The sequence below is a fragment of the Camarhynchus parvulus genome, chromosome 1 (assembly GCF_901933205.1).
Source record: "Camarhynchus parvulus chromosome 1, STF_HiC, whole genome shotgun sequence".
Lineage (NCBI taxonomy): Eukaryota > Metazoa > Chordata > Aves > Passeriformes > Thraupidae > Camarhynchus > Camarhynchus parvulus.
Window position 1 is genome coordinate 96,431,474 of NC_044571.1, and position 27,269 is coordinate 96,458,742.

Below are 27,269 nucleotides of genomic sequence, written 5' to 3' on the forward strand. Positions count from 1 at the left end.
AGAAAGGCTTAATCCACTTACAGCAAAGAAGACATAATTACAGGCATTGCTGTTTGCACTCTCAACTTTTCCATCCTTATTTGCAGCAAAAATTATAGATATTCCTTACAACTATTCCAGAATTAGACTCTTTTGTGTTGTTAATGGTTTGCACATAATTCAAAATCAATCACTTTTATAATATCCTCTATATTTTTTTAATAACAGGCATGTTTGTAGTCAGTGGGAGCATGGTGAACTATAATTTGACCATGGTGCTCTTTGTCACAATTTGAAATCCCATCTATTCTAGACTTAGGCATTAAAGGTAATCTCATGAGTAGAGATAGGCATTACATAAAAATAGAAACTTATGCTGTAAGATGTTTAACGTAGCCATTTAAAAGCCATATTAACCTGAGCTGTGGTCATGAGCAAGACTTTGAACCTGGGAGATAGAAATGTGAACAGACAAAAAGGGACGCTTACTGTGTAACAACATGGGCTCCCAAGAATCCGTACCAGATCCCCCTGCACAGATGCACCATTATTACAGCAAATTTATGAGAGAATGTCCATCTGGGCTGCTTAGTCTGCATGAATTCAAGAAACTTTTGGATCTTCAAGGGCTGGATCCACAGGGAGACATATACATTAAACGAGTGTTTGATATCTTTGATCTGAACCAGGTAAACCTTCTTTTCTTTTTGTTTTTTTTTTTTTTTTTTAATCTCATACTATTGCTTTGTTTGTGAGTGTAGTCCGCAGGCTCTTTTTTGTGCTATCCTCCCAAAACTGCTCTTGTGGACAGGTTTGCCATTAAGGTGCACTAGAAGAGAAAAAGTGAGACTTTGCTTTGAAGGTTTGGATTAGGACTTCGTTAGTACTTTCCGGGGACACTTAAAAATTTTCAGGAAACAATTCTTAAAAAGAGAGGTAATTTCCAGATCACTGGTTATTTTTGTATTCATTGCTTATCCTGTGCTTGTATATAAGCATATGAAAACATTGGTGTGCTCAAAGTTAATAAGTTCTTACAACAATATTAGACAAAGGGGAAATATGGTCTGCACATAACTGAAGATGAAGTGCAGTGTATATAAATAGATTTAAATGGATTTTCTCAGAGTACTATATTGAACGTGTGGCAGAGATGAAAACAACTCAGATGAGGAGTTCACACTCAGTGTACATGTCACAAAACCAAATATTACTGAATGAAGAGGTTCAGAAGTTTCTTCGGGCTATACTTCTAATTTACCTTCTTTTCTGCTGCAATAACTGCTTATGATTGTAATCAGCTCTCTGTAATGTAGCTGGCTCCCAGCCAGACAAGATAAATTTTCCTTAGTAGTACAGACAAGGCTGAAGACACGGTCATCTGATACTTCTGTGTAGGACCCCTTTCTAGGTCTGTCTTGAGCACTGCCTCATGTTTGTAAGGTCCTGGAGCTGGCCATCTTGAGCCCTCCACTCATGGTGATGCTGAGTGGCCTGGGGCACATGCTCTGCAGTACTGTGAAACCTTCATATTTGTTGAGACCTTCAGATTCTAGATTAATATAAATGTGAGGAGAGTGGAATCAAAACATGTTAGAGAAAGAGCATTTGCTCACCCTTTGCTGTGGCAGTGGCCAAAGACACTTAAAATAGGAATAATCTGCTAATTGCTGCTACTCTATTTGGTGTTACAGAGTTGTGTCACTCTTGCGCAGGCTGTCATCCCTTGTACACAAAGCTGTTAAACTGCCAGACACTAAAACAACTGCTTTTATGAGAAGTAGAGGGAGGACAGATGTTTGGCGGGACGTAACACGCATTTGAAATGTAGACAGGAGGTATGTATGGTGTCAAAAACAGAGAGGCATGAAAACTGCACCAGGACTGACAGCTGGAGAACACACTGCCTTTTGAGCACGGCTTTCAGGATCGCTGTCCTGAAAGATCTCAGCTGCCTCATCTGTGTCACTGAACTCCCTCTTTTACTGCCAACTTTCTTGCTACATCTTTCTGAAGGTATAGCAAGATGAAGACTTTTGTCTTCATCCTTGTCTTCCTCAGATGTGCTAAGATCAATACAGGCTAAAGAATGGGGTAATGACCAGAGTAATGACCAGGAATTCAGTCTCGCAGGACAACTAGTTCATCACCCATCCTATTGCTGACCATCACACCCTTCAGGAGCACATCCTTGGGGGACTGTGGGATATGGCTGTATAGTCACCACAGGAGAAAGCATTGCCCCCTGCTGTCTTCTCCCTTGTCTGTATTTTGTAATTCTTGGGGTCATATATACCAGACCACTGAGGGGTGTCCTGTTTGATTACACAAATTGGGTAGGTTGGAATGCAGTCCCTTCTCCAGAGAAGGTCATGTGTGTCCAGATGGTGTCTTAGTGTAGCACCTTTACCAGTCCCTACAGATATCCTTTCTTTTCAGGTGTTTCATAACTAGTTTTTCTAAAAATTTCAGCTTTCCACATAATGTGGAGTTGAACAGCAAGGACATCCCAACCTGTAGATCAGTTTCCAAGCAAAAAGAAAAATGAGGAAATAAACCCCCAGAAAACAGAGTAGAGAAATAGGTATTAAACAGTAGAGCAGCTGGGAATCAAGCTAAAGTGCAGCAAAGCTTAGAAATCTATGCTGATCTATAGCCTGTGAGTATTTGTAAAGGTATGTTAGATATTGAGAGGATCAACCTTGCTAGGGAAGGATGTCAAGCAAACAAAAGTAAAACTGGCATATTTGAGACCAACAGATATTTTTATTCAGAAAAAAATGAAAAGGAGCAATTTAAGATGCAAGATTTATATCCTGTGCCCATGGCAATTTTTTACAGAGCTTTACAGATTTGCTGTATTTTAATTTCTATTCGGTATAATGATTGTATTACTTTTCTTTTTCTAGCATTGTTAAAAGCACTCTGTTTTCATGACTTTAATTTTTTTTATTTATTACCATGATGAATCGCCACTATGTTTAAGGAATACTTTTAGAAACAAGGAGCATTGATCAAATGCTTTTCAAATACACGGCCGTGGTATTTTTTATGTGATTAAGCTAAGAAAAACATAGCAACAGCTAGCTTCTTAGGGCAGGAAGAAAGGAATGTTGTATGTTGTTGATGAGGTAAAATAAGAGGATCTCTTTATTCCATATACTTGCTTTTTGTCCTATAAGCTTTCTACAGATTTTTTTCTGCCCCAGGATTTTTGGCAAAAATGTAGGATTTCATCCTGAAAAGTTTTTAGTTAAGTACAGATGCGTGAAGAGCAGTCAATGGGTGGCTGACTGGAGGTATCACATTATGGGCTTTGAAATGGCAGCTATTATTGTACAAATAAGGGGTCCGTGACATTATGTCAGAACATTTAGGCACTGTGCTATAGTAAACAGATGAGAATCATTCATCTTCAAGACACAGAAGTTATTGGATGTAAGTGCATAATGCACAAATTCAGAAATAATTTGGTCATTTTTGCTTGCATTCAGTTCCTTCAGTACTTTAACAGCTTCCGTGGTGTTAAGATCAAAATTTTGCTTCCTTTTCTGCCACATTCTGTCGGCAATGGAGAGAGATGGGGAGACTGATTCAGTGACCGGAATTCTGATGGTGATCAGAGTCCGATTTTATTGTGGGATACAAAAGCTTACATACTATTTCAGGGAGGCTAGTAATGTGTACTACAATGATTAGGTTAAAATCACATACACAAATGTATGCATATAACAACATCTCTTGCTTGCAGAGTTTAATGAGATTTTCTTTCTCCGGTAAACCTGTCTGATTGAATCTTCTTGCCATCTAGGTCTAATTTTCAAAGTTCTTTTTGCTTTTGCCAAAGCATCCTGTTATCAAATCTCTTGTGTTAACCAGGTCCAAAATCCACAGTCTGTCTTGTGTCTTCTAACATCCCAATAACACTCTTTTCTGGTTTTTGCTTCTTAATCAAGGCGTCACTTTCCCAGTGACTGGCGGAGTATACAAAACTTCTTGACAGAAATTATTTCCTTTGTCTTAAAAGTGTTCTTCATACAAAAGTGCTGTTATAAATAGATGGTTGGCAAACTTGAACTTCCTCTCATGCTTCCCCCAGCTGACTTTTTATAGATATATGACCTGATTTTTTCCTGCTCTAACCATGGTTTAGTAGTGGACTTTTACAGTTGAAAATTGTTATGACTTCTATTGCTGAAGATTATAAAAATCATATAGTTTAGGGACTAGTTTACAGTTGATCTACATATAGAGAAACCCAATATGGAAAACTTGAGTCATTTAATGCAGTCTTCTCAGCATAAAATGCATTTTTCACATGTAGGCTTCCATTTTCTCAAAATAGGAATCTGCTCAGAAAGCTCTGCTAAAGAGTTAGTCCTGTGATTAATCTACAATTCCAATTATAGCAGCCTAATGCCTCGAGTTAATCTGAGGACATCCATGTCTGGAGGTAGTTAACACAGATCAAGATAGTAAAAAACATAGATCAAGATGGTAAAAAACACTCTTGAAAGGTGCATAGATTTTCTCCTCTGTGTTTTATGTGTGCCAGTTTAAAACCTCTAGCATGTAAGGTGTGGCATATTAACCTCATAGGCTGCCAGTGCAACTGTATCATATAACTACAGTAGTGAATTTCACCTTCTCATCAGCTTTGCTGCTTCCAGCTGAAGCCTGTTACAGACACTCTTCACCCTCTTAGGATTTCCAGCAAAAACCCTAAATTTCCAGTAAACTCAAAATAGTTTAAAAGGAATAACAGCAGCATCGTAAAATTTTTTGACCATTTGTGATAGACTAAAAGCCCATTCAAAACTCATTACATTCAAGTCATCCATACAAATACCAACAGGAATAGTTGCAAACCAAATCTTAACATTCCCTGCCTTTCTCTAAGTTAGAGATAAAAAAGTAGTTCAGCTCCCCACTCACAGAAATTAATGGCCAGTGGACAAATGACAGGGAAGGGGACATCTTCACAGAGAAATGTAATGCCATGTGGAAGATTGTGGTCTCCTCTGGTCTCAGCAGCAGGGAAATCATTTCATGCCAATGAGGCAATGATGCTGTGGCTGTTTGGCTCCTTGGGCTCAGTTATCTCCCATGCTAATGTGTGTACAGGCACACCTGTGAGGTACAGGCACACCTGTGAGATGCAGGCACATCTGTGAGATGCAGGCACACCTGTGAGATGCAGGTACACCCATGAGGTACAGGCACACCTGTGAGGTACAGGCACATCTGTGAGATGCAGGCACATCTGTGAGATGCAGGCACACCTGTGAGATGCAGGTACACCCGTGAGGTACAGGTACACCTGTGAGGTGCAGGTACTTCTGTGAGGTACAGGTACACCTGTGAGATGCAGGTACACCTGTGAAGTACAGGCACACCCGTGAGATGCAGGTACACCTGTGAGATGCAGGCACACCCATGACGTACAGGCACACCCATGACATACAGGCACACCCATGACCTACAGGCACACCCATGACGTACAGGCACCCCTGTGAGATGCAGGCACACCCATGACGTACAGGCACCCCGTGAGATGCAGGTACACCTGTGAGGTACAAGCACACCCATGAGGTACAGGCACACCCATGATGTACAGGCACACCCATGATGTACAGGCACACCCGTGAGGTACAGGCACCCCTGTGAGATGCAGGTACACCTGTGAGGTACAGGCACACCCATGAGGTACAGGTACACCTGTGAGGTACAAGCACACCCATAAGGTACAGGCACACCCATGAGGTAGAGGCACACCCGTGAGGTACAGGCACCCCTGTGAGATGCAGGTACACCTGTGAGGTACAGGCATACCCATGACGTACAGGCACACCCATGACGTACAAGCACACCCATGACGTACAGGCACACCCATGAGGTGCAGGTACACTTGTGAGGCGCAGGTACACCTGTGAGGTACAGGTACATGCGTGAGGTGCAGGTACATCTATCAGCACAGCACAAGTATTTGTGACTCTGGCTCACCAGAGTGTCCCTGTTCAATGCATAAAGGCCATTTCCAGGTGGGGCCTGCTTCTGTGTGAGGTTAGTGACAAAGGCTATGTCTGAAAACCTTTCTTCTCAAGAAGATACTAAATAAGCACTAGTGTGTCTCTTGTGCAGACCACCAGTGGTTTCAGAACTAAATGACCCTATGCACCAGGAACACAGATATCTTTTTAATTTTTTAAAAAATCTATCTATAGATTTTAAGAGGGGGGGACTATCATGTGATGTTTTTTTCAGGCCTTCTTCACCCTTTGTGAAGGGTGCTTCAGAATGCTTTTCTTATAATTAAACACACAAACAAGCAAACAAATAAATATGCTAGTGAAGTTTGAAAGCTGTTCTTCATCGTTCTTAACAGCATTGAAAAATAAAGGTGCTGAACATCCAGAACTGTAATTGCAAAATTCACTTTCCTTGAGATTCTCACAAGGAGTGCAGAAGGTAGCATTTCAGCAAACATTTTGTTTGATGACTCATACATTAATACTTGTAAGCATTATTTATATAATGACATTGGCAGGATAATAAGTGGTAGGTTTATCTTTTGCCACAGCTTTCTAATGAAAACTTTCAAAAATAATGTGTTTATTAAAATACAAGTACAACCAAATTAATTTTTTAAAGTATTTCCTTTCTTAGATGTGAAGAGTCCCTTCTTAGAGAAAAATTATCTCAGTCTTCTTTGCCCTTAAGCTATTTGTAATACAAAAAGGATAAATCTGCAAGCACATATAAACACATTTAATTCTTCCTACTTTTTTTCCTTCCCTTGTGCGTCAGTCCACTCATAACTGGCAGTCCTAGTTCATGAATCCTAATGATGAATTTTAGAGAGGAAACAGTTATGTTCACCTCAAATATCTCAGTAGTTGCCAAGTATACTGATGTACATTTGGTTGTCAGTGAGAATATATTTCAGTGCTATTATATCCATCAAAACGATGTTTCACTGATGTTAAAGGAGAAAACATATATAGAAAAATAATGTGTGGTGTATATCCATAATACATTGGAAGTGTTATTTGCTCTTAGGCAGAAATAAGGACAAATTCTACAGTCAGCGCTGCTACTATGCAACCCTTATTCTGAAATATCTTCTTTCTTTAAATCAGAAACCCAGATCACTGCCATTCATTTCCCATTAGCTTGCAGATAGGTTTTGCCACCACTAAAAATAAAAATTGAACACTGTGATTGATTCATTGAATGATTGATTGAATTCTTATGACCTCTGAAGGACAAAATTTGCATAGTCATTTAACAAGTGAAGCAATGGACTGAAAATGGGATGCTGCTGTTGTAGTTCTCTTACTGCTTCTTTTGGCATTATTGAAACTAGCTACAGGAATAAGTGTATGTTGCTTTATAAGAAAATTGGATTTTAAAAGGTAGAATTACTGTGAAGAGTAAAGATTAATAGGTATGTGGCCCTGAGAGAAAATTATACAAGTTCAAGGACTTTCTGTTAAAATTTATAAAGCATTGGACAGACCACATTAGAGAACACTATTTTCTGCTACTTCTTATGCAGAGATAAAGTTGGTAGATGCACAAAAACGGACACTCCACAGCAGTTTTAGAAATCTTTAGATAAGGAGCCACCAACTGATGTCAATCCTTGATCATTTTTCTACTTTGTGTTTTTCATTTAAAATGTAAAGTAGTTCTCTGATAGAGTTCATCTGACATCATTATGCAGATTAGAATTATAAAAAAAGATTTTAAAATGAATCCATTTAAAATAAAAAGAAGACAGTTTTAAGAGGATGTTTGATGTAGAACAGATAATCAGAAATGCAAAAATATGTTACTTCAATAGAACTTTGTTGTGTGTAGGGATGACTACTAGCAATGTAAACTAAATCTCAAGTTAAATCCTTTTTTTCCTTTTCTCCTTTTTTTTCCTGAATCATAACTGTTTCCCTTCACCCCTTATACTTTGAACAAAGCTAAGAAGGGTTGGGAGGCAGACCACCTTTCCTTTTTTTCTCATCCTAGCTCCTTCCCCACTGTCCTGCTGTGTCTTTATAATTCAAATTATCATGTAGACTTTTCAGCATCTGATCTTGTGTTCTGGACATAAATAGATGTTATCTTCCTTTGGTTATAGGGACATGAATGTGGTTAGCCAAGTACAACATCTTTAGTATTGTAATAGAAGGAAATGAGAGTCATTTGGCCATGAAATTCTCTATTAAAGCAGTGGCTGAACCTCATATTCCATGAAAAGCATACAAATGTCCACAGAAAGGTGTCATAATTTTCAGAGGTCTTTTGCTGCTTATTGTAATTTATTCTTCATTTGACTTTCAGCTTGTTTTTTCCTTCCACTTTTTCCATCTTGAGAATTGTGAGAGAGAGAAGAATGTTATTTTCATCTCTATGAATCATCTAGTCTAGAGATTCTAGTGAAGACATTATTTTGTTAAAGGCTGCAGGGCCAAACTGAGCAATTGTTACCTAGCATGATATGTTAGCTGCCTTCCACATGATCACAGAAGGTATGAAGACCTCTTAAAGGATTAAAAATATGGGTGCTAGAGAGCAATGCTTCAAAAACTACCAGGAACCTAAATATTAAGCATTTCCACTTCTTGTGGGATTAACTATAATGGCTCAGGATAACTTTGCTAACTGTCCTTTCCTGGAAAACATAATTTTCAGTTGGGCTTCCTTTCCCAGACTGTCTTGCTCTGCTGTGTCCTCAGAACAGCAGTGGCTGTTCTGGAATAGCAGCTGTGATATGAATTGTCAGACTGCCTAAGCAGCCACTTAGCCTCTTTGCTACATCCCTACATGTTCGCAGGCATTACCAGAACTGACACAACAAAATCGGGTGCAATAGTTAATAGAAAGTAAGGATGATAATCAAAGAAACATTTTCCTAAACTTTCCTGAACTACTTTCCTCTTTTTTGTCATCAGTCTCTGAATAATTGAGCAAACATAAGTTCAGCAACACACATAACTTTAGGGACGTTTTCAGCCTGAAATTACTCCTTGGACCCTTTTCTTATCCTACTCTGACCAACCAGCTTAGGTAAATCAACAAAGTTGCAGCAGCAACATCTGCATGACACTATGGGGACAATAACCATATAAACTGATATTGTATTGAGGCAGGATGCTTTATGTTATCCCTTTTCCATGGTTCTTGTATTGGCCCAGCACTTCCACTTTGCCCAGAGAAGTCTAACTCTTGCTTTTTCTGATTTTGAAGATTGTGTCAGTATCATAAGTGTTTCCACAAGAAAACCCTAGAAAGCTTATTTTTGTTTTATGACAGTCATTGCTATCACATTGTAGTCAGCAATAAAAGCTTGTATGTGAAAAACTTAATCAGCTTCTAAACCAAGGGCTAGAAGAAAATAAGACTCTAGGTATGTCTTAGACAGAAAGAATTCTTCTGTCAGAAGTAACAAAAATCTACAGCTTTTATTTCCTTATATATTTGGACGTTTTGAAGGTGACATGTAAAAATCCTGTTCCCATTAGTTTCAGACACAATCCAACAAAAGCAACAAAGCCAAATCATTTGCTTTTCCTTAATTTGGAGTAATGTTGCATAAAATTATCTCAAATGTAAAGTAACTAGCCTGATTACTGTAAATTAGGAGGTTAAATTATGCTTTGCTGTGTTCAAGGCAGTATAGTTACCTAATTTTTCTCAGTATGCTTAAGTGCCTTTGAAAGGTGCAGTGCCCTGATAAAAAATTCCATGTTGTATGAATATTTCACTGGTTTCCAAATACTACTTTATTTATTTACAGATTATACTAAAGAATGCCTGTATTCTCCTTCTAAACTGTCTCCCAAAATTTTTACATTCAATTTTATATATTGGTTCCAAAAGAAAAAAAAAACATTCTGTAATATTGTAAATACTTCACACAGTTATTGGTGCAATTTCATAATCTTAAGTTTGTTTTCTATTGGTTTGTCATGGGGCACACTGCCAATAATGTGTCATTACCAGCTAAAAGCCTACATCATTAAATCATCACTTGCTTAATGCAAGTACAGTTGAATTCTTGACTGAAGGATTTAACATTATGAGTTTTAAGTTATGAGCTAAAAGTTTTAGAGCAGAGGTAATTCCCCAGTAGTGACATAGCACCATCAAGCATGGGAGACCAATTCTTTACATGGGACATTAAAGAAATGCCTGTCTCAGATCTCTCTACAGCACTGCAGAATTTAGTGGCCTTCTTTGTTCTGTTCTTGGTTTATTGGGTTTTTTTCCATTTCCAAAAGAGTAATCTGAGTTTCCAATAAATGTTTCTCTTTAAAATCTAAATTTTAAAATATTCAAGTAGGTAAGTTTTACAGATTAATACTCCATTGGCTTTTCCTTGCATCACACAGCCTTGATTTGTAACTGGTTTGGATTAGGTTACGGTTTCTTTGAAATATTCATTTAAGTGAAAATAAATTAGCATGTATTCTGCAGCTGTCACTGAGTTTAAGAAGCATTTGGAGCATGCCATTATCAGGTAACACTGTAATTTTGTCATGTTATGTGAATAGGCAATGGAGATTGACTTTGGACAATTAATCATAATTATTTTTAAGCATTACTTTAAAAATTATTATGAAGATAAAGGGGAAATTAATTTTAATGGGAAACTGTTCAGGAATGTGCTTCTATTATTCAAAGAAATTTTAAGATTTCTTTTAAGGCATAATTGTCTTTTTTTTCTATTTATTTATACATTAATTAAGAATAAACCAGTTATTATAGTAACAGTCTACTATTATAATACAAGTAGTTTAGACAATTATAGTATATGCATGTAACTTTTAGGAGCTTTCATACATCCCTTGAGATTCACAAAGCATTATATACAATCACGCAAATCTGCCCAGTAGAACATCTTTGGCACTAGAAAATATGTATGTCTTCAGTGTACCTTTGTTGGGGGTTAGGATTTTTCCTTTTGTTTCTTTCTCTTATGGAATTTTGTCCCATCTGTTGGTAAGAGACAGACTAACGACTGGTACCTTGTAGGTGTAGAAGAAGGGATTACAAGTGACCTCGCCCCTGATAACTCACAGTTGTACTAATTACCAAAAGAAGACCAGTCTTGCCCTTAATGGGTCGCAGCTGCGACTAATGAAGTGTGATAAAAGGGGTGGGCTCCTCTGGTTAGGGGGAAGTATAGAGGAAGAAGACCTTTAGGAGGTAGAGGAGCCTGAGGAAGAAGTAATGATCCAGAGAGACACAATGAAGAATGAAATAAGGAAGAGAGTTGCTACTGCAAAAGATTTGCTTTGAGTTTAGTCTGGCTCTCATAGAGCTGGAGCCTGCAGTCATAACTGAGCTAGGTAAAAGCCTGTAGTCAGAGGTAGCAAGGAAACACTTGCAGTCATATTCCAGCAGGATATAGCCAGCAGTCAGTCAGAAAATCCAACAGTAGGAACTTGCTGTAGTCAGAGTCAGGATGGCTAAGCTGTAAAGAAGAATAAACTGGGACCCTTTTCACACCGTTAAATAAGACTCTATGATTTGGCTCATTTCTACCCTTAATGAAAGGTCTGCTGTTAACAGAGACACAAGAGAAATGGCCAAGGTGGAGGAATTCATGGAAGGGATGGACAGCATGGTAATGATCCTGACAAGGTCAGGTGCACAGGGCAAATGTTGTGGGCCCTGGAAGAGCTAGGGCTATCTCAATACAGCACCTTCATCGCAACAATTAATGCTATGGACAACCAAGAGACAGTGGGTTTCATTGCCAACAGGCTCAGGTATTAGAGAATATGGTCAATGGCCCAATGCAGGCTCATGTCTCTGCTTTGATTTAGGACCTTAAAGAGATTAGGGAGGTGAGGAAGAACAGTGTGCTACCAGTGTGAGTCACAGTCCCCAATATCAGAGCCTGATGTGCCCCAGCTAGGGAGAGGGAGTACTCCCCATGAGCTGAGGTTCTTCCTGTGTGACCACAGGAAAGACACGGGAAGGTGGGATGGGAAAGTTACTTCTGTCCTGGCAGCACAGGTGCATGAATTCAAAGAGGAAAACACTTACTGACAGAGTTCCACTAAAGTGAAGGCAGCCTCAATCTCCCATGACCAAGCTTCCAGGTATAAGAGAAGGGAGGATGATCTGTTGGATCCCCTTGAAGGTACCTCTATCATGTATGCCCAGGAAGAAAATAATAACCAGGGTTAGAGGGGCCCTGCCTCTATCCAGGGAGAGGCATGGGAAAACTGGATCTTCTGGATGGTGTGGATCCAATGGTCTGGCACATCAGAACCACAGAAATACGATGCCTTAGTTGATACTGGTGTGCAGTGTACCCTGATACCACTGGGACATGTGGGGGCGGAACCTGTTTCCATTGCCGGGGTGATGGGGGGATCACAGCAATTGATCCTGTTGGAAGCCAAGGTGAGCCTGACTGGGAAAGACTGGAAGAAACATCTTATTGTGACTGGCCCAGAGGCCCCGTGTATTCTGGGCATAGACTTCCTCTAGAATGGCTATTACAAAGACGCAAAGGGACTCAGATGGGCTTTTGTCATAGCTGCTGTGGAGGCAGAGAACATTATGCAGTTGAACACCTCGCTTGGACTATCAGAGAATCCTTCTGCAGTTGGACTTCTGAAAGTGGAGGAAAAACTAGTATGAACTGCCACCTTGACAGTGCACTGCTGTCAGTACCAGATGAATTGAGATGCTGTGATTCCTCATCCACAAAAAGATCCATGAACTGGAGAACCAAGGGGCCGTCAGCAAAACCCACTCACCCTTCAACAGTCCCATCTGGCCTGTGCACAAGTCTGACAGAGAATGGAGATTGACTATGGACTATCATGGCTTGAATAGAGTGACTTCACAGCTGAGTGCTGCTGTGCATGCTGGAACTCCAGTACGAGCTGGAGTCCAAGGCAGCAAAGTGGTATGCCACTGTTGACATTGCTAATGCGTTTTTCTCCATTCCTCTGGCAGCAGAATGGAGGTCTCAGTTTGCTTTCACCTGGAGGGGCGTGCAGTACACCTGGAACCAGCTGCCCCAAAGGTGGAAGCACAGCCCCACCATCTGCCATGGACTGATCCTGGCTGCACTGGAAAAGGGTAAGGCTCTGGAACATCTGCAATACACCAATGACATCATTGTGTGAGGGAACACAGCAATGGAAGTATTTGAGAAAGGAGAGAGGATCATCCAGATTCTTCTGAAACCCAGCTTTGCCACCAAAAAGAGTAAAGTGACCTGCTCAAGAGATCCGGTTCCTGGGAGTAAAGTGGCAAAATGGATGGCATCAGATTCCCACCAAGGTCATCAATAAGATCACCCCAATGTCTCCACCGACCACCAAAAAGGAAATGCAAGCTTGCCTAGGCGCTATAGGCTTTTGGAGAATGCATGTTCCTGAGTACAGCCAGATCGTGAGCCCTCTTTACCTGGTCACGCGCAAGAAGAATGAGTTCCACTGGGGCCCTGAGCAACAACAAGCTTTTGTCCAGATTAAGCAGGAGATTGCTCATGTAGTAGCTCTCTCTTGGCCCAGTCAGGACAGGACCAGAGGTGAAGAACATGCTCTACTCTGCAGCTTGTCCTGGAGCCTTTGGCAGAAGGTGCCTGAGGAGATTCAGGTCACTGGGATTCTGGAGCCGAAGGCACAGAGGGTCTGAAGCCAGCACTGCTGTGATAATACAAACTTCTGCTGTAATAATTTGTCATTACCAACTAAAAGCCTTAATTATCACAAAATCATCACTTGCTTAATGCAAGTACAGTTGAATTCTTGACTGTAGGATTTAACACTGAGTTTGGAGTTATGGTCTAATTGTTTCAGACCACGTGAGGAAGATGCGACTGTGCTTGCGCCACAGCGCCCCCTGCAGCTGTGGGGGTATAATTGCACCTGCCTGGCCCAGCTGGGAGCCAACAGCGCCCCTGCTGGCTGTGGGCATAACTACACCGAAGGGGAAAGCGCCTGCGGCTGCGCCTGGGATTCTGGCTCTGTTTGTTGTTGTTTGCCTTGTTATACATACTAGTAAAGAATTGTTATTCCTTTTCCCACATCACTGCCTGAAAGCTCCTTAATTTCAAAGTTATAATAATTAGGAGGGAAGGCGGTCATATTTCCTTCCACTTTCCTTGGGAGACGTCTTTCTTTCAAACCAAGACAACTTTTCCTGGAGGTTTGTCCTGCTACATTTTTGAATTTGTCAAAAAGAAAAATCTGCTAGGATTATCAGCAAGGAATTTCCTGGAAAATATGTTAAGATGTCACAGCTGCATTTTTCAGGTTTTTTCCCCTCTAGCCTACTGCTTTAATTTGGGAAAGATGTTCCTAAAAGCACAGGCAAAGGCTCAAAATTAGAAGTACAGAGAGCTAAACCCCAGCATTCAGGAGAGGATGGCAGAGGGCTAGGTCTTTATAGTATAGCCTTCCTGGAGAGTGGCCCCAGCCTGGTTACTTCCTTGTCTCCGCCGGTAATCTTAAAAGGACATTGTCTATGATGGCAAGGACTTAGGAGGTATTTGTTAATTTTAAAGAAATACAATTTTTTGTCGTCTTAAGATTTTGGATTTCACCAGGCTTTACTAGGGTAGCCTGCAATTCTGAGAGCCAGGGCATAGAGCTGGCTCTGTATTTCCAACTCCTCCAACACAAATGTCCTGGTAATTTTTAAGTCCCCGAACCTTGCAGGTCCTCTTCATCTGGGCACGGCAAAACCTTGTGTAACGGCCTGGTCAATACAACCTCATCCCTTTACATAATCATGAGAATGCAATGATTACAAAACCGCTTAACAATCTGCAGCTCCTAATTCCCTGCTTTGTTCTTCATCCTTATTTAATAATGTTTGCTTGCTGAGGTCGCCCCGGCCCCGTGACAAATGCCAGCTCAGTTTACTTACAAAACTTGTGAGTCTAGCCAAGCCCAAACTCCAATATCAGATCCTAGGGAAGTATCAAAGTAACAGAGTTACAAGTAGCTCTTTATTTCTTCAATAATTGCAGCTGCAACCTCTGAGGAACAGATGAAAGTACTCAGAAGCAAAAAAAAAAACTGAGGATGGTTGGACTCAATGATCTTTGAGGTCTTTTCCAGCCAACACAATTCTATAATTCTGTGATTCCGTGAAACGGGGAAGAAGAAATGGAGTTAAATGAATCCTCCTTTAGGTTTCTGAGGGCAGAGAAAGCAGTGCTACATTTGAAATTGGACCCAGAAAGAAAGAAAGAAAGAAAAAGCCCATAGGATTAGCTATAAATTTCACAGTTATTCTGAGCTGTTTGACCCATGCCTCCTCCCTCTCCCTTAAGAGGTTTAAGGACTATTCTGAAAGACAGGCGGTTGGGAAAGAAGGCGGCTTAATGACCTAAGCCCTAGGTTTGAAATACCCGCACCATTTATGTTTGCACACTTTTTAATCCTGGTAAACAATTTGAGCTATTCTCCTGCTGTCAGAATGAGTTTAGAGATTTTTAAGGAACAAATTTTGGAAACAAGGCGCTGCTTATTGTGTATAAGCTCTTGGTGGAGCCTACAGTGGTTCAAGTAAAATGATAAACTCACTCAACATAGGGTTTTCAGAGACAGAAATTGCCCCTTTCCACATGCCTGGCCACAGCATGTGGTATGAGATGGCTGACTATCCCTGTAGGGCATCCCTGCCACCGCTAGAAAATCACTCTCAGGGAAGAGTTAGGCGGCCAAAACACCACGTTCAGATCGCTCTGGCACAGCCATGGATAACCGTGCTGTTTCAGGTCAGGTGTGTATTCATAGCTGACAAGTCAATTATTTTTAATCTCTACTACAGTTTGAAGTCCTAAGAGTTTTTTAAGGATCTGTGAAGATTAGCAGGGCTGTTCTGGAAGCCAATAATGCCCTCCTACAGCTCCAGGGCTGGAGTATTAATGGCCGTTGTATAATGTGGCAATCCTGCCCCACCCAACTTTGCCCCCGGGGACACACATCTGTGTCCTCACCAAATAATGATGAGCAGCCTCCAGTAAATGTTCAACTGACAGCCTGAAGCAAAAATCTCTCATAAAAGGACAAAATTAAATTCCTTTTTCCTCAGGAGATCCAGTAGCTAATGAAAAACTGAAATGGGCTCTGGGCCTTAGGCACTCACAAATGATAGTGCCCTGAGGACCAATTTCATACCATCAGCAAGCTCTACTTGCATTTTTGTAGCCTCTTTCTCTCTTTGTTGTGTGAATCAATCTGTTGCAAGAGGCTTAAAAACATCACTCATCAGCAAATGCAAAACAAGTTACAAAAGCACAGTATCAAAGGGCACAAACACCTGCATGACCCTAAAGTGTCCTTAAACTTCTAGTTCAGCCAGTCAAGCTGTTAAAAGACTAAAAATAGGTCTACATTTTTATTAAGCCTACTATGTAGAGGAATACTGAAGACTTTGAGGCATGTAAAAAAAGTTCTGAACCCATTCTTTTGGTATGTCTCCAGCCCACTCCTCAGAACCACATTAGGAGAGTTCTGTTCCTCTATTTTACACCACACCCAGAAGGGTACCCTGGGAACTGGCTCCACCTGCCCCTTTCTGTTCATTTGGGCAGGGGAGGGTGCAGGACTTCACCATCCCTACAGGTACCCATGGCAATGTGCTGCAGGCAAGGAAGGCAGAGCCAGCACCATGCAGACGTGGAAAAGAAACCTTCACACACCCAAATTTGTCTTGTATCCTAACCTGATGAATAAGCAGGTTTCACTAGCATTAATTCAATTTAATAAAAATATTACAAATATTTGACAATTACAGAGTTAAACACCAAAAGTAAATCATTTGTAACTTCCACCACTTGTAATTAGCTCTGCTTATTATGTTGTTGGGCATTATTTAAAAATTTATTTTATTATTCTTACAGTAGCCGTTTGTTTGTAAATTAATGACTTCCTAACAGGCAACAGATACACTGCTGTGCATGCTGCAGAGAGGTATTTTACAGAACCCAGAGACCCATAAGGACCTACCTAGGTACTTGTATTGAGATTGATTATAGAACAGCAGATGGGTAAATCAGAACAGCAGTAGTCTTTTAATAACATCATAACACATTTATTGCATTATTTGTTGTACTCACAGAACCACAGGATGATCTTCTTAGGTTACTGTTATGATGTTTTTCACTGTTTAATGTAGTATTTTGAGATGCTACTGTAAAAAGTGCAATATTTCTCTTTATCTCAGAAAGTTCTGTATATGTGCAACAAGATCACTGTAGCCTTCTTTATCCCATAAATGATTTCTTTTTTACCAACAATGTATGTTTTTTGGTGTAGAAAGGAAAACATTACATTTCTCATCAATGCTTTTATGAAATGCTTCTGGTTCCACATCAAGTAGATAAACATGTCTAAGTCTTCTCAGTATATCTATTCCTGAGAAATAGAAACCAGCTGCTAGCTACCATGTCACCAGTAGCGTTCCCATGACTGCAGAAAGTGGCGAGGGCTTTCCTGACAACTACAGTTTCTCCCAGGTGTTTTTCAGAGGTGGGAATTTTTTCATCTTGGCCTTCAGTCCCTTCCTATTTGGGACAGGCCATATAATCCACCAGATCAGAATTACATACCCAAACACATTAGACTGGTTATTACATTGTCCAGATTCCTGATGTTTTGTCAGAGCAACAATAGTGACACCAAGATGCAGAAAGAAAGCAAACAAAATTATATTTTCCAAAATCCCAAGTGAAACGCAAGGGAGTGGGAAGAAAATTAATCTGCTCTTGGATATCCAGCAATCCTTAAATTAATCTGTAGTTGCAATAAGCAGTATGAAATGCAATAAAAAAGCAGCAATGTAAAATGCATTTAACCACATTCTTAATAGATATATCAAATCAGATGATGGAAATGCAATCAGCAAAATACATTTTGACCTCCAGTAAAATACTTTATGAGATCCTTCTTGAAATAATACTTGCAAAATAGAAATTAAAGCCAGTGTGCCAAAAAGAAGATTAAGTTTGTAGTGCGTGATATGACATTCTTGGTTAAGCATCTGCTTTTAACACTGGGCCTAATTTTGTTTGAAAATTATATGTAGTTACTGTCAAATTTTATTTAATCTTAAACAGTGGTTGAATGGTGTCTTTGCTGCATTTGCTTGTGATTGGAATTACAGTAAAACAAGCAACTACTAGAGAAACTGCAAAGGGTCTGTGAAGTAATGGTCAGTCTTATGCACACACCATTTCTGCATGAAGGCTGAATCCAGTGTGTTTGAATACATTGGATTTATCTCTTAGGTGCCACTTTGCTGATCAGCTTTGCACAGAAATCAAAACAAACACTACAAGGATCTCCCAGGAGCTCTGACCCTGATCAGTATCATGAGGGCACAAATGTGAGAAATCTAAGAGGAGAATGAAGAAAAGAAAAAACAAAGAGGATGGACTCCTATTTCAAAAAATATATCCAATCTTTGAGAACCTACATTCACTTCCACAATCAATTGTGTAGAGGTGTGGGGATGCTGTTAGGAAAATTAATCCACAAACATCAGAGGTTTATGTCCAAAAAGAAGACAGAGGAATCCTTTTACTTTATTCAAATAAAGGGAGAGGCCATAGGGCATTCCCCTGGGGTCTCTCGAATTTTTGAAGGACGCAGCCTCACTTTTTATCCTAATTTCCCGGCCATGTTTCCTTTTTCTGTTTCCCCATTGGCTGAGGTACTTGAGAGGTACAGACTTCCCAGAATGCCTGACACTGAAGATTTCTCTCTAATGTATAACCCTCCCTTTTAATTTTTAATTCTTATGGAATTTGTTTCTTTCATCTTTCAATGTTCAATTTAATTTATCAGCAACCCTAAAGTTTATTTGTAAAAGAAAATATCTTTTTCCATTCATCAATCAGTGGAATCCTTCCCACTGTTTATCTCCCAGTGCTAGTTTTACCTACCAGCAGACCCACAGCTTGTTTGTAAAGACAAATCTGCCATTCCTCTCAATGGTTTAGGCATTTTGGTTTGTTTTCTATGGAAGGTTGGTCAGAAGAGCTCTCAATTTTAGTATATTCTAGCCCTTATAAATTCCTGTTTGTTGTCATTATTTGCATGTTCACATGTTTGGTTCCTTGTCACAAAAATATACTGATAGGAGGTCTTCAAAAGACATGTAAGGTGTGGCAGTTAGGGACACAGTTTAGTGATGTACTTGGTAGCTGTGCGTTAACTGTTGGACCTGGTGACCTTGAGGGTCTTCTCCAACCTAAATTACTTTAGGATTCTGATTTTGGCAATGAGTTGCAGTGCATCCTTACCAATCTTCTTTTCCTGTAGTACAATATTGAGGGACTGATTAATGCCTGTAAACCTCAACTGGCAAGATGTCTGTTGATATATGGCAATAAAACTAAGTAACATGCCAAACCTACTGAATACTCGTCCAACCTTCTCTTTTCAGTCAAAGGCCATCTGAAACTGACAAGTCTTTCCAAGGTTTTCTGAGCAATTGGATTCTGATCACAAGACTAAATTTACCAGTTGTTAATTCTTTTTGTATGCACATGAGAAACAGTTGGAGCAAGTAGGATCCAAATTCAGCAACAGCTTCTTCCATCCTAACCACACGTCTACAGAAACTGAAGAACCTGACTATGGAGGCCTGTCCTTGACAGGCTTCTATCAGTAGCTAGAGCAAAGCAGTAAGAAAATTATTCTGAAGACAATCTGAAATGCTGTCTCCCTATGAATATCCCCAATCCTCAATATTTAGAGTTTGGTTTATGCCTTGAAGGCTTTGTATCCCATGTAAAATGTTTATCAGAGCAACTTGATTTTTATTTGGATAAACCACAGTACTTAGGGTTCATGCCAGAGTATTGGTTACAATTTTAAAGCACTTATTACATGATCCCTGAGATGAATAGCACCTGGAACAGCACTGGAAATCATACATAGTTCTGCAGTATAGATGTAAACAACTCCACTCTAGATATCTCATTAGTACCAAACCAGATATCCCAAACTCCTCTTTTCCACATGCAAGACTGTCACAAAACTGTTTATTTTCCTTTTAAAAACTGTCAATAACAATTGCTCAGAACAGATTTGCCCCTCACCTCCACAACACCCAGATTTCAGGGGAGAACAAAACTGTCCTTCCTATAATACCTCTTCCTATAGCTCTTCAAGTTGAGTGCATCCTTCTATCCTTTTTTGATACCACAGAAAATTTCTATATTAAGATGCTTCACAAGTCAATGTGTATTGTAGGGACTTTGATGACCAGTTCCTGTGCAATTGCCAGAAAGAACAGAAAACCAGTGTTATTAAATAGGTGTGTTTTTTTCTCTCCCCCTCTCTCTCTTAGGATGGATTTATAGACTTCTTGGAGTTCATAGCTGCAATAAATTTGGTTATTCGAGGGAAAATTGACCAAAAATTGAAATGGTATTTCAAGCTATATGATGCTGATGGAAATGGATGCATTGACAAAAAAGAACTATTAAGCATATTCAGGGTAAGTAAGTTATGACCAATAGCAAGAGCATTTGATATAGCGCATTGCCCTGAAACAGTGGTTCATCATAGTGCTGTAAATGGATTGTGAGTACTTTATCTAATGTTTTATGGTTGTAAAACCAGAATTAACAGTGGCTAGTTAACACTCCTGACATTAGTTTCTTCCTTATTGAACACATCTAAGTAGCATTTTACTTTAAACCATAGTTCTACAGATAAAGTACTTTACTGAAAGTGAAATGTTGTAGAAACAGTAGAGACATTACTGTGATAAACTGTACTATAAGGCAGGGCAAGACAGTAGCAGCATAGTGAACAAAACAGATGGTTACAAGTATATGTGCCAGTCTATTGTGGAAAACTGGCCTCTCAAACTGATCTTGCAGCAAGAAAAATATAAATGTCAATAAAATATTACAATATTTTAATTTTTGAAAGGCTTTTAGATTTGTTTACTACAAACAACATTACCCCCATTTCAAAACTAAATAATGGAAATATTATTTTACTATTAAATCACGCAGTGATATTTGGATAAAAATACTTCCAAAATTTTCCAGAAAATGGGTCCACTTCAAACCCATAAAACTAGAGAAGTACAATTCTTTCTTTAAAATTATCTTCATAGTTTTCAACTTGCTCTAATGAAATAACATTATCCTCTTCATTAGCTGCTGTCATCCAAAAGGTATGTTAAGGCTCCTTACAAATATCTATGACTCAATACTGTGCCCTAAATGTACAGGACTCACTACAGATCAAAGTTTTGCTGCAGGGAGCATCGAACCTAAATAGAGTTTTAATGCCATAACAAACAAGGAACGTACTTTTCCTGGATTCTGCATTACTGCTGGTACCAAGCCAGTCACTGTTAGAGACTTTAAATAGCTGCTGCCTAAACTGAAAGGAACTGGAGCCAGATGGAGCTACCAGGTCAAAAAAATAAAGCTGATCACCTAAAGAGCAGCTTTCTAAAGATAGAAGTAGAGTCTGAATCTTCCAGATTTCTCCTTTGAAACTAATGAAATCTTTCACAAATATTCTCCATTAATTTTCACCCAGAGCCAATGAGTGAACGGCGTTTTGTCTGGGACTTTATCCAAAGTGAGAATTAAAATTAAAATCCTTCCAATGTAAAGAATACTTATTTTTTACTTACCTGGTTTTAAAACCAGTTTATACCTCTGTGTGTTTCCATCTCTTTTGTAGTATAAGAACTTTAACTTAAACCTGCCTAAATCATTGACCTAGACTAGATTAAAAATGGTGGGCCCAAAAAGAAAAAAACAAACAGTTTCACAGCCATTAAGGGGTGACCAGCTTATAATAAGCATCAGTAAACAAGGGCTTGTCCAAAAAGATGTGTAATATCTGAGACATTAATTTAGAAATACAGAAGTGCTATTAAGATGAAATCTCTCTCTACAGCTATGCAAACTATGGACCAACATACCACTACCAAACTCCTTCCAGATAACCATGCACCCTTTCAACGCCCAGTATTTAATGTTTAAGGGGCTTCTGTGGTAGTCAGTGACACAAACACTTCAGGAGCCACTGCTTTACTCTTGGTACCGCAATAAATTTAACTGTGGAAGGGATACAACTTTCTACTTAAGACTGCGGGAGGGTCAGACATATAAAACACCAAAAGTACCTAAAGTATGAATTAGTAATAGAAACAAGTATATGTAACTATTTTTGTAAAATTATTGCTGCTTTTTGAAACAGACAGAAAGTTGGGGCATTTGGAGGGAGCATTTTTATGATTTTATTTGGTCAAGAATTCTAGATCAGTAAATAGATTAATAGATTGTTTTAAAATATGAGGTCTAATATAATATTTGGAAAGAGACACCAAAAGAAACAAGTGGCACATACAGTGACTTATCTTACACAACACAGTTCACCTCAAGATAATTCAAGTGCAGAAAAACAAATTCTACAGTGTGCCCATTATATAATGCATATGCATGTTTGTATATGCACATATTTTCCCAGTCAATGGGACACAATTTTGCAAAAACATACATTTATAACTTTACTCCAAATATTGAGTCCTTTTGCCACAAAAAAAACCCCAAAACCAAACCAAACCGAAACAAACAAAAAAAAAAAAACACCAAACCAACCAACCAACCAAAAAAAAGTAAAAAAGTAAAGGGGTTTCTTTTGGTTTTCTTAATTTCTCTGGAGGACAAGTTAACTGCCAACTTCAGGACGGCCGGTCTGACTTTATTTGTGATTACTAAATTAAACACATCTTAATAGAAAAATGACTTAGGCTTTCTCTGCATGTGCTTTCAGATGGGAAAAAAATACTGCATTTAAATCACACAGACCAAAGGGCACTCTCTGAAGGCATGGAACTCTCTAGGGCCAGATAAAAATGCTGATGTAGAATCGAAAGTGAATTACAGAGCGGAGGTGCCACAGGGTTCTTTAGACCTTCAGAAATATGCAAATAAGTGTGTAATCTCTAGGCTCTGTTATTTTAATTACATTTCCAGTCCTTATTACTGACGATTTACTTGAAGTAACTATTTATTTAGTGATTTTTGAAAGGGTTTGTGAACTAAAGAGTTGCACTTCAAGTACTGCTTCTGACAGTGTATTGTTTCACAATTTGATGGGAAAAAACTCTGAAAGAACTTTCTGTGTTTCTGCCCTCAGGCAATCCAAGCTATTAATGGCTACACCAACATGAGTGCTGAAGAGTTCACAAACATGATATTTCAGAAGATAGACGTGAACAATGACGGTAAGAATCTAGGTTTTGTTGGCATTGGCAGGGACTCTTCTGCAAGAAGGGATTTGAACATGCAGCTGAAGGATGCCTGGTTTAGATAACTGAAAGCCCGAATCTGCTCTTCATTGCCCTTATTTTACTTCAGTTTCACAGTGGAGTGTAAGTCAACTGACAAAGGAATTACATGCAGTAATTACATGCAGTAAAAACAGCTCCTGCACTGTTCATCCAAAATGCCAGTTCTCAGGTTGCATAGCAAAATGAAAATGTGATTGGCAGTGGGGGAGTAATATATTTGTGTTAGTATAATCTATTTTAAATTCTTAAAAAAAAAAAAACCAAATAGGATTAATGGTTGCACATGTTCTAGCATGTTCTAAAGACTGGTGAGCATATTGGATGTTCCTTGAAGGCTGACTGTCAATGCATGCTAAGATACATGCTCCTGATTTTTCCTCAAGATACTAAATTAAGCTAATTGGTCTTGCATTTGGAAACTATAATTTCATTTCACTGCTTCAGAGCTGTTTCTAACTGAAAATTTATTATGGATGAATGTCCTCCCTCATACTTCTAATCATGAAGATAACCCTTCCACTGGCAACTATGTTTTACAGCAATTGCTGCAATCATTGATAAATTAGGAACATTAGGAAAGCTAAAAAGAGCAAAGTCAGGTCACAGACAGGAATTTTGGACAGTTCGGCAGAGAGGGGCATTTTTATGGTCTTATTTAGTGTATTGAAGTTACTCTTTTAAAGAGTTGTTTGCAATATATAATCAGAGTATAAACAGTGATCTTGTGATGCGTGTGGAGGATGCCTTAGTGGAGGATTTTTCTGACCCACCTCCTTGGCCCACTCTTTGGTGAAGACAAATTATGAAAGGAGTGCAAATAACAGTAAAAATCTAACCCAAATTCTATGATTATTCACTGCTTTGACCATGCGTTTACTGGCAAGTAATAGTTGTATCTGAGCTAGACCATCATTAGTGTCATACATTTTAGCAAGGAAAATCTGAAACATGACATATTGAGGATTATCTTCATAGTGGTTCCATTTCAAACAGTTTTCCATAGTTTCTTAGTTTTTAAATTGCTGGAAAGCAGCAGGACTAGCTCCACCTGAGGAATAGGACAAGTTTTACCAAATTTATCTTCAACTATGCTACCTCCTGTAGCTTAATAAAGAAAAGTGCAAATAGACAAATAAATGGCAAAGTCCTTCCTTACATTAATACACAATAAATAATCCCATGGGTTGTAAGGAACAATTCTTAAAACACATCTCCTGTTGGTTTTGCAATTTATTTTCATTATCTCACAGAAATCTGAGGCCCATCACAGCAGAAGTGAGTCTGCCAGTGTAACCTCATCTGGCAACTGCAGTGTGGTTTGTATGCCTGCTATTGGTACCTCAAAATGCACAGCTCAGGATCAAGAGGAGGGAATCCAAGACCAACTGACCTGAATAAGCAGGAAAATGGGGCAGCATGTCCACGTGATGAGTCCAGGAAACCCATCCACCCAAAGACCTGAGTCAAAGGCAATACAGAGTGAAGGAGAGGGGAACTAAGAGGAGTGTCTGGGATTGGAGGAGAGTTCAGAGGAAGTGAGTGGATTAGTGACAAAGCAGGATGATGCATACAAGTGTACAGAGATGGCTTGTTCTGAGTCTACTTGTGGAATGATTATATCGGCTGTTGTTGAAAAAAGAAGAACAAACTTCCTCAGGGCTCTGCATGCCAGCTCTTGGAGGGGTCTTAGTACTTTCATTGAAGCCTAAGAACCAGGACTTCTGTCAAATGAGGACTTTCCTCTTCATATGAGCCTTTCACCAGTGTAGCAAGGACATATCTGACTAAACAGAAAGCAAACTTTACTGACTATTGCTAGAAAGCATTTTTCACATTTTTTAAATGCTGATAGTTTTCCTTTTTCATGTCCTCGATGTTTCCAAGGCTGCCATAGAGAAAAAAACAAGACATAAAAAACCAAAAAACAAAAAACCAAACAAACAAACAAAACCCAAAAACACAAAAAACCAAACAAAAACAAAAACAAAACAAACAAAAAACCCCAAAAAACAAACAAAAAAAAAACCAAACCAACCAACCAACCAAACAAAAAAAACAAACAAAAAAACCCCCCAAACCTACAGGGACTACTTAAACCTGAAAACAGCCAAAAGTCAGCACACTAAGCATTCACAGACATACACATGACTGAAACTGCTGCTCCCTGCATCCTGGGGCCTTAACTCATCCAGCTATTTTCCTCTTCGCCTGGCCCTTGTCATTTCTTATTTTACAGAGAAATCATTCATTGTTGTGAATTTAACAAGAAACTTTAAACCATTCTCAGAGGAAACAATCTGGCTCTTCTTGTTAAACCAAGATTTATTTCTCCTCTTAAGGTAAAACAGTATCACTGGAGTAACCCCTAGACAGAGAACTATGGACATTTCTGTGTATACTATGCAGACACATGCCTAGAACTGGCCTTTGTTGACAGGGAAAAGAGCAGGAAAAGAGGAAGAATATTAAACAATATCCCTACTCTTCAATAAAAGAGATTTTATTGTTGTCTTGAAACTTCGAAGTTATTAGCTGATTTTGACATGACCCCAAAAAAATCACACTCTAAATGGCCATTTCAGTTCCTTGAAAGGATTTATCTACCAAACCACTTTGCTGATTTTTTTCCCCTACATCTGATAATGGTTCTAAATAATCCTAGTAGTCAACACGGGGACTATGACCACTAATCCTTAGCAAATCACACCCTAATCTCTTTTAAAATCAGCTCCAATATAAATTCCAGTTAGCTCAGTGAGAAGTGGCCACTACATCCAAATTCAGCCCTGATACAGGCTTCATTAGAGCCCCTTTACACACATTCATGAGCACTTATAGTTATTTCAGAGTTCAGTGAAAGCTATGTTTGACCTGTTTTAACAGAAAAACAAGTGAGTGAGGATCTGACTGATGCAAAGTGAGAAATCATTAGCAAATACTCTACCTGCATTTGCCTATCAGCAGCTTTCATAAGGGATTCAATCTGGCGTGAATGGTCTTTTGTCCGCTAGAGAGATTGCTGTTTCTCAGCTTCTAAAGACTATCTAACTTTCTTTCAGGGGAACTGACTTTAGAAGAGTTTATCAATGGTGTGGAAAAAGACGAGGACCTAATGGAATTAATTACAAAAAGTTTTGACCTTTCCAACGTACTCAAAGTCATACAGAACGGCAGGAGAAACAGCGTCTGAAGGATCGAGTCATGGAGGTGGTGTCTGTCTCATAATTTCAAGAAAGATATTTGCTACATCAGAGAGGCTGATGTTGTCAAAGCCTGCCCGGGCAATACTGAGCAGCCTTCTCCAGGAGAAACAATTCTCAATCTTTCTATATCTCATTTTATTTTCTTTATTCTTTCCCTTGCTAATGACTGTGGCAGCCACAGGGAAAAAAAAAAAAAAAAAACAAACCTGAAAAAACCCCAACAACTTTTGCCTGCATATAATAGAAAAGATACTTGATGCAGTAAAAGTCTCTGTGATCTAGATCTCTATGAACATGTTGTGGTCAAATCCTGGCTGGCTAGCTGCTCACTCACTCCACTCTAGTGGGATGGGAAAGAGAATTGGAAGAGCGAAAGTGAGATAACTTGTGGGCTGAGATAAAGACAGTTTAAAATGGAAAGAAAATGCGTGCAAGTAAAGCAAAGCAAGGAATTCATTCAGCATTTCCCACAGGCAGGAAGATGTTCAACCATCTCCATGGAAAGCATGGATCCATCAAGCGTAAGGGTGACTTGAGAAGACAAATGCCATCACTTTGAACACCCTCTCCCTTCCTTCTTCTCACCCAGCTTTACATGCAGAACATGATTTCACATAGTGTGGGACATCCCTGCGGCCGTTTAGGGCCAGCTGTCGTGGTTTTGTCCCCTCACAACTCCTTGGCACCCCCACAGCCCACTCAGTGCTGGGGTGGGGTGAGAGGCAGAAAAGGACTTGTCACTGTGCAAGTGCTTCTCAGAAGTAATGA

The 27,269-nt window shown here is 39.3% G+C and overlaps 1 protein-coding gene across 1 annotated transcript in view; it reads left to right on the forward strand.

Moving 5' to 3' along the window:
* Positions 1–26,488, forward strand: part of GUCA1C (guanylate cyclase activator 1C) — a 38,162-nt gene extending 11,674 nt beyond the window's left edge. Inside the window, exons 2-4 of the mRNA XM_030954528.1 lie at positions 20,320–20,469; positions 23,145–23,232; positions 26,358–26,488. Of these exons, the coding sequence (XP_030810388.1) occupies positions 20,320–20,469; positions 23,145–23,232; positions 26,358–26,488 (369 nt within the window). The remainder of the gene's footprint in view (positions 1–20,319; positions 20,470–23,144; positions 23,233–26,357) is intronic.
* The last annotated feature ends 781 nt before the right edge of the window (positions 26,489–27,269 follow it).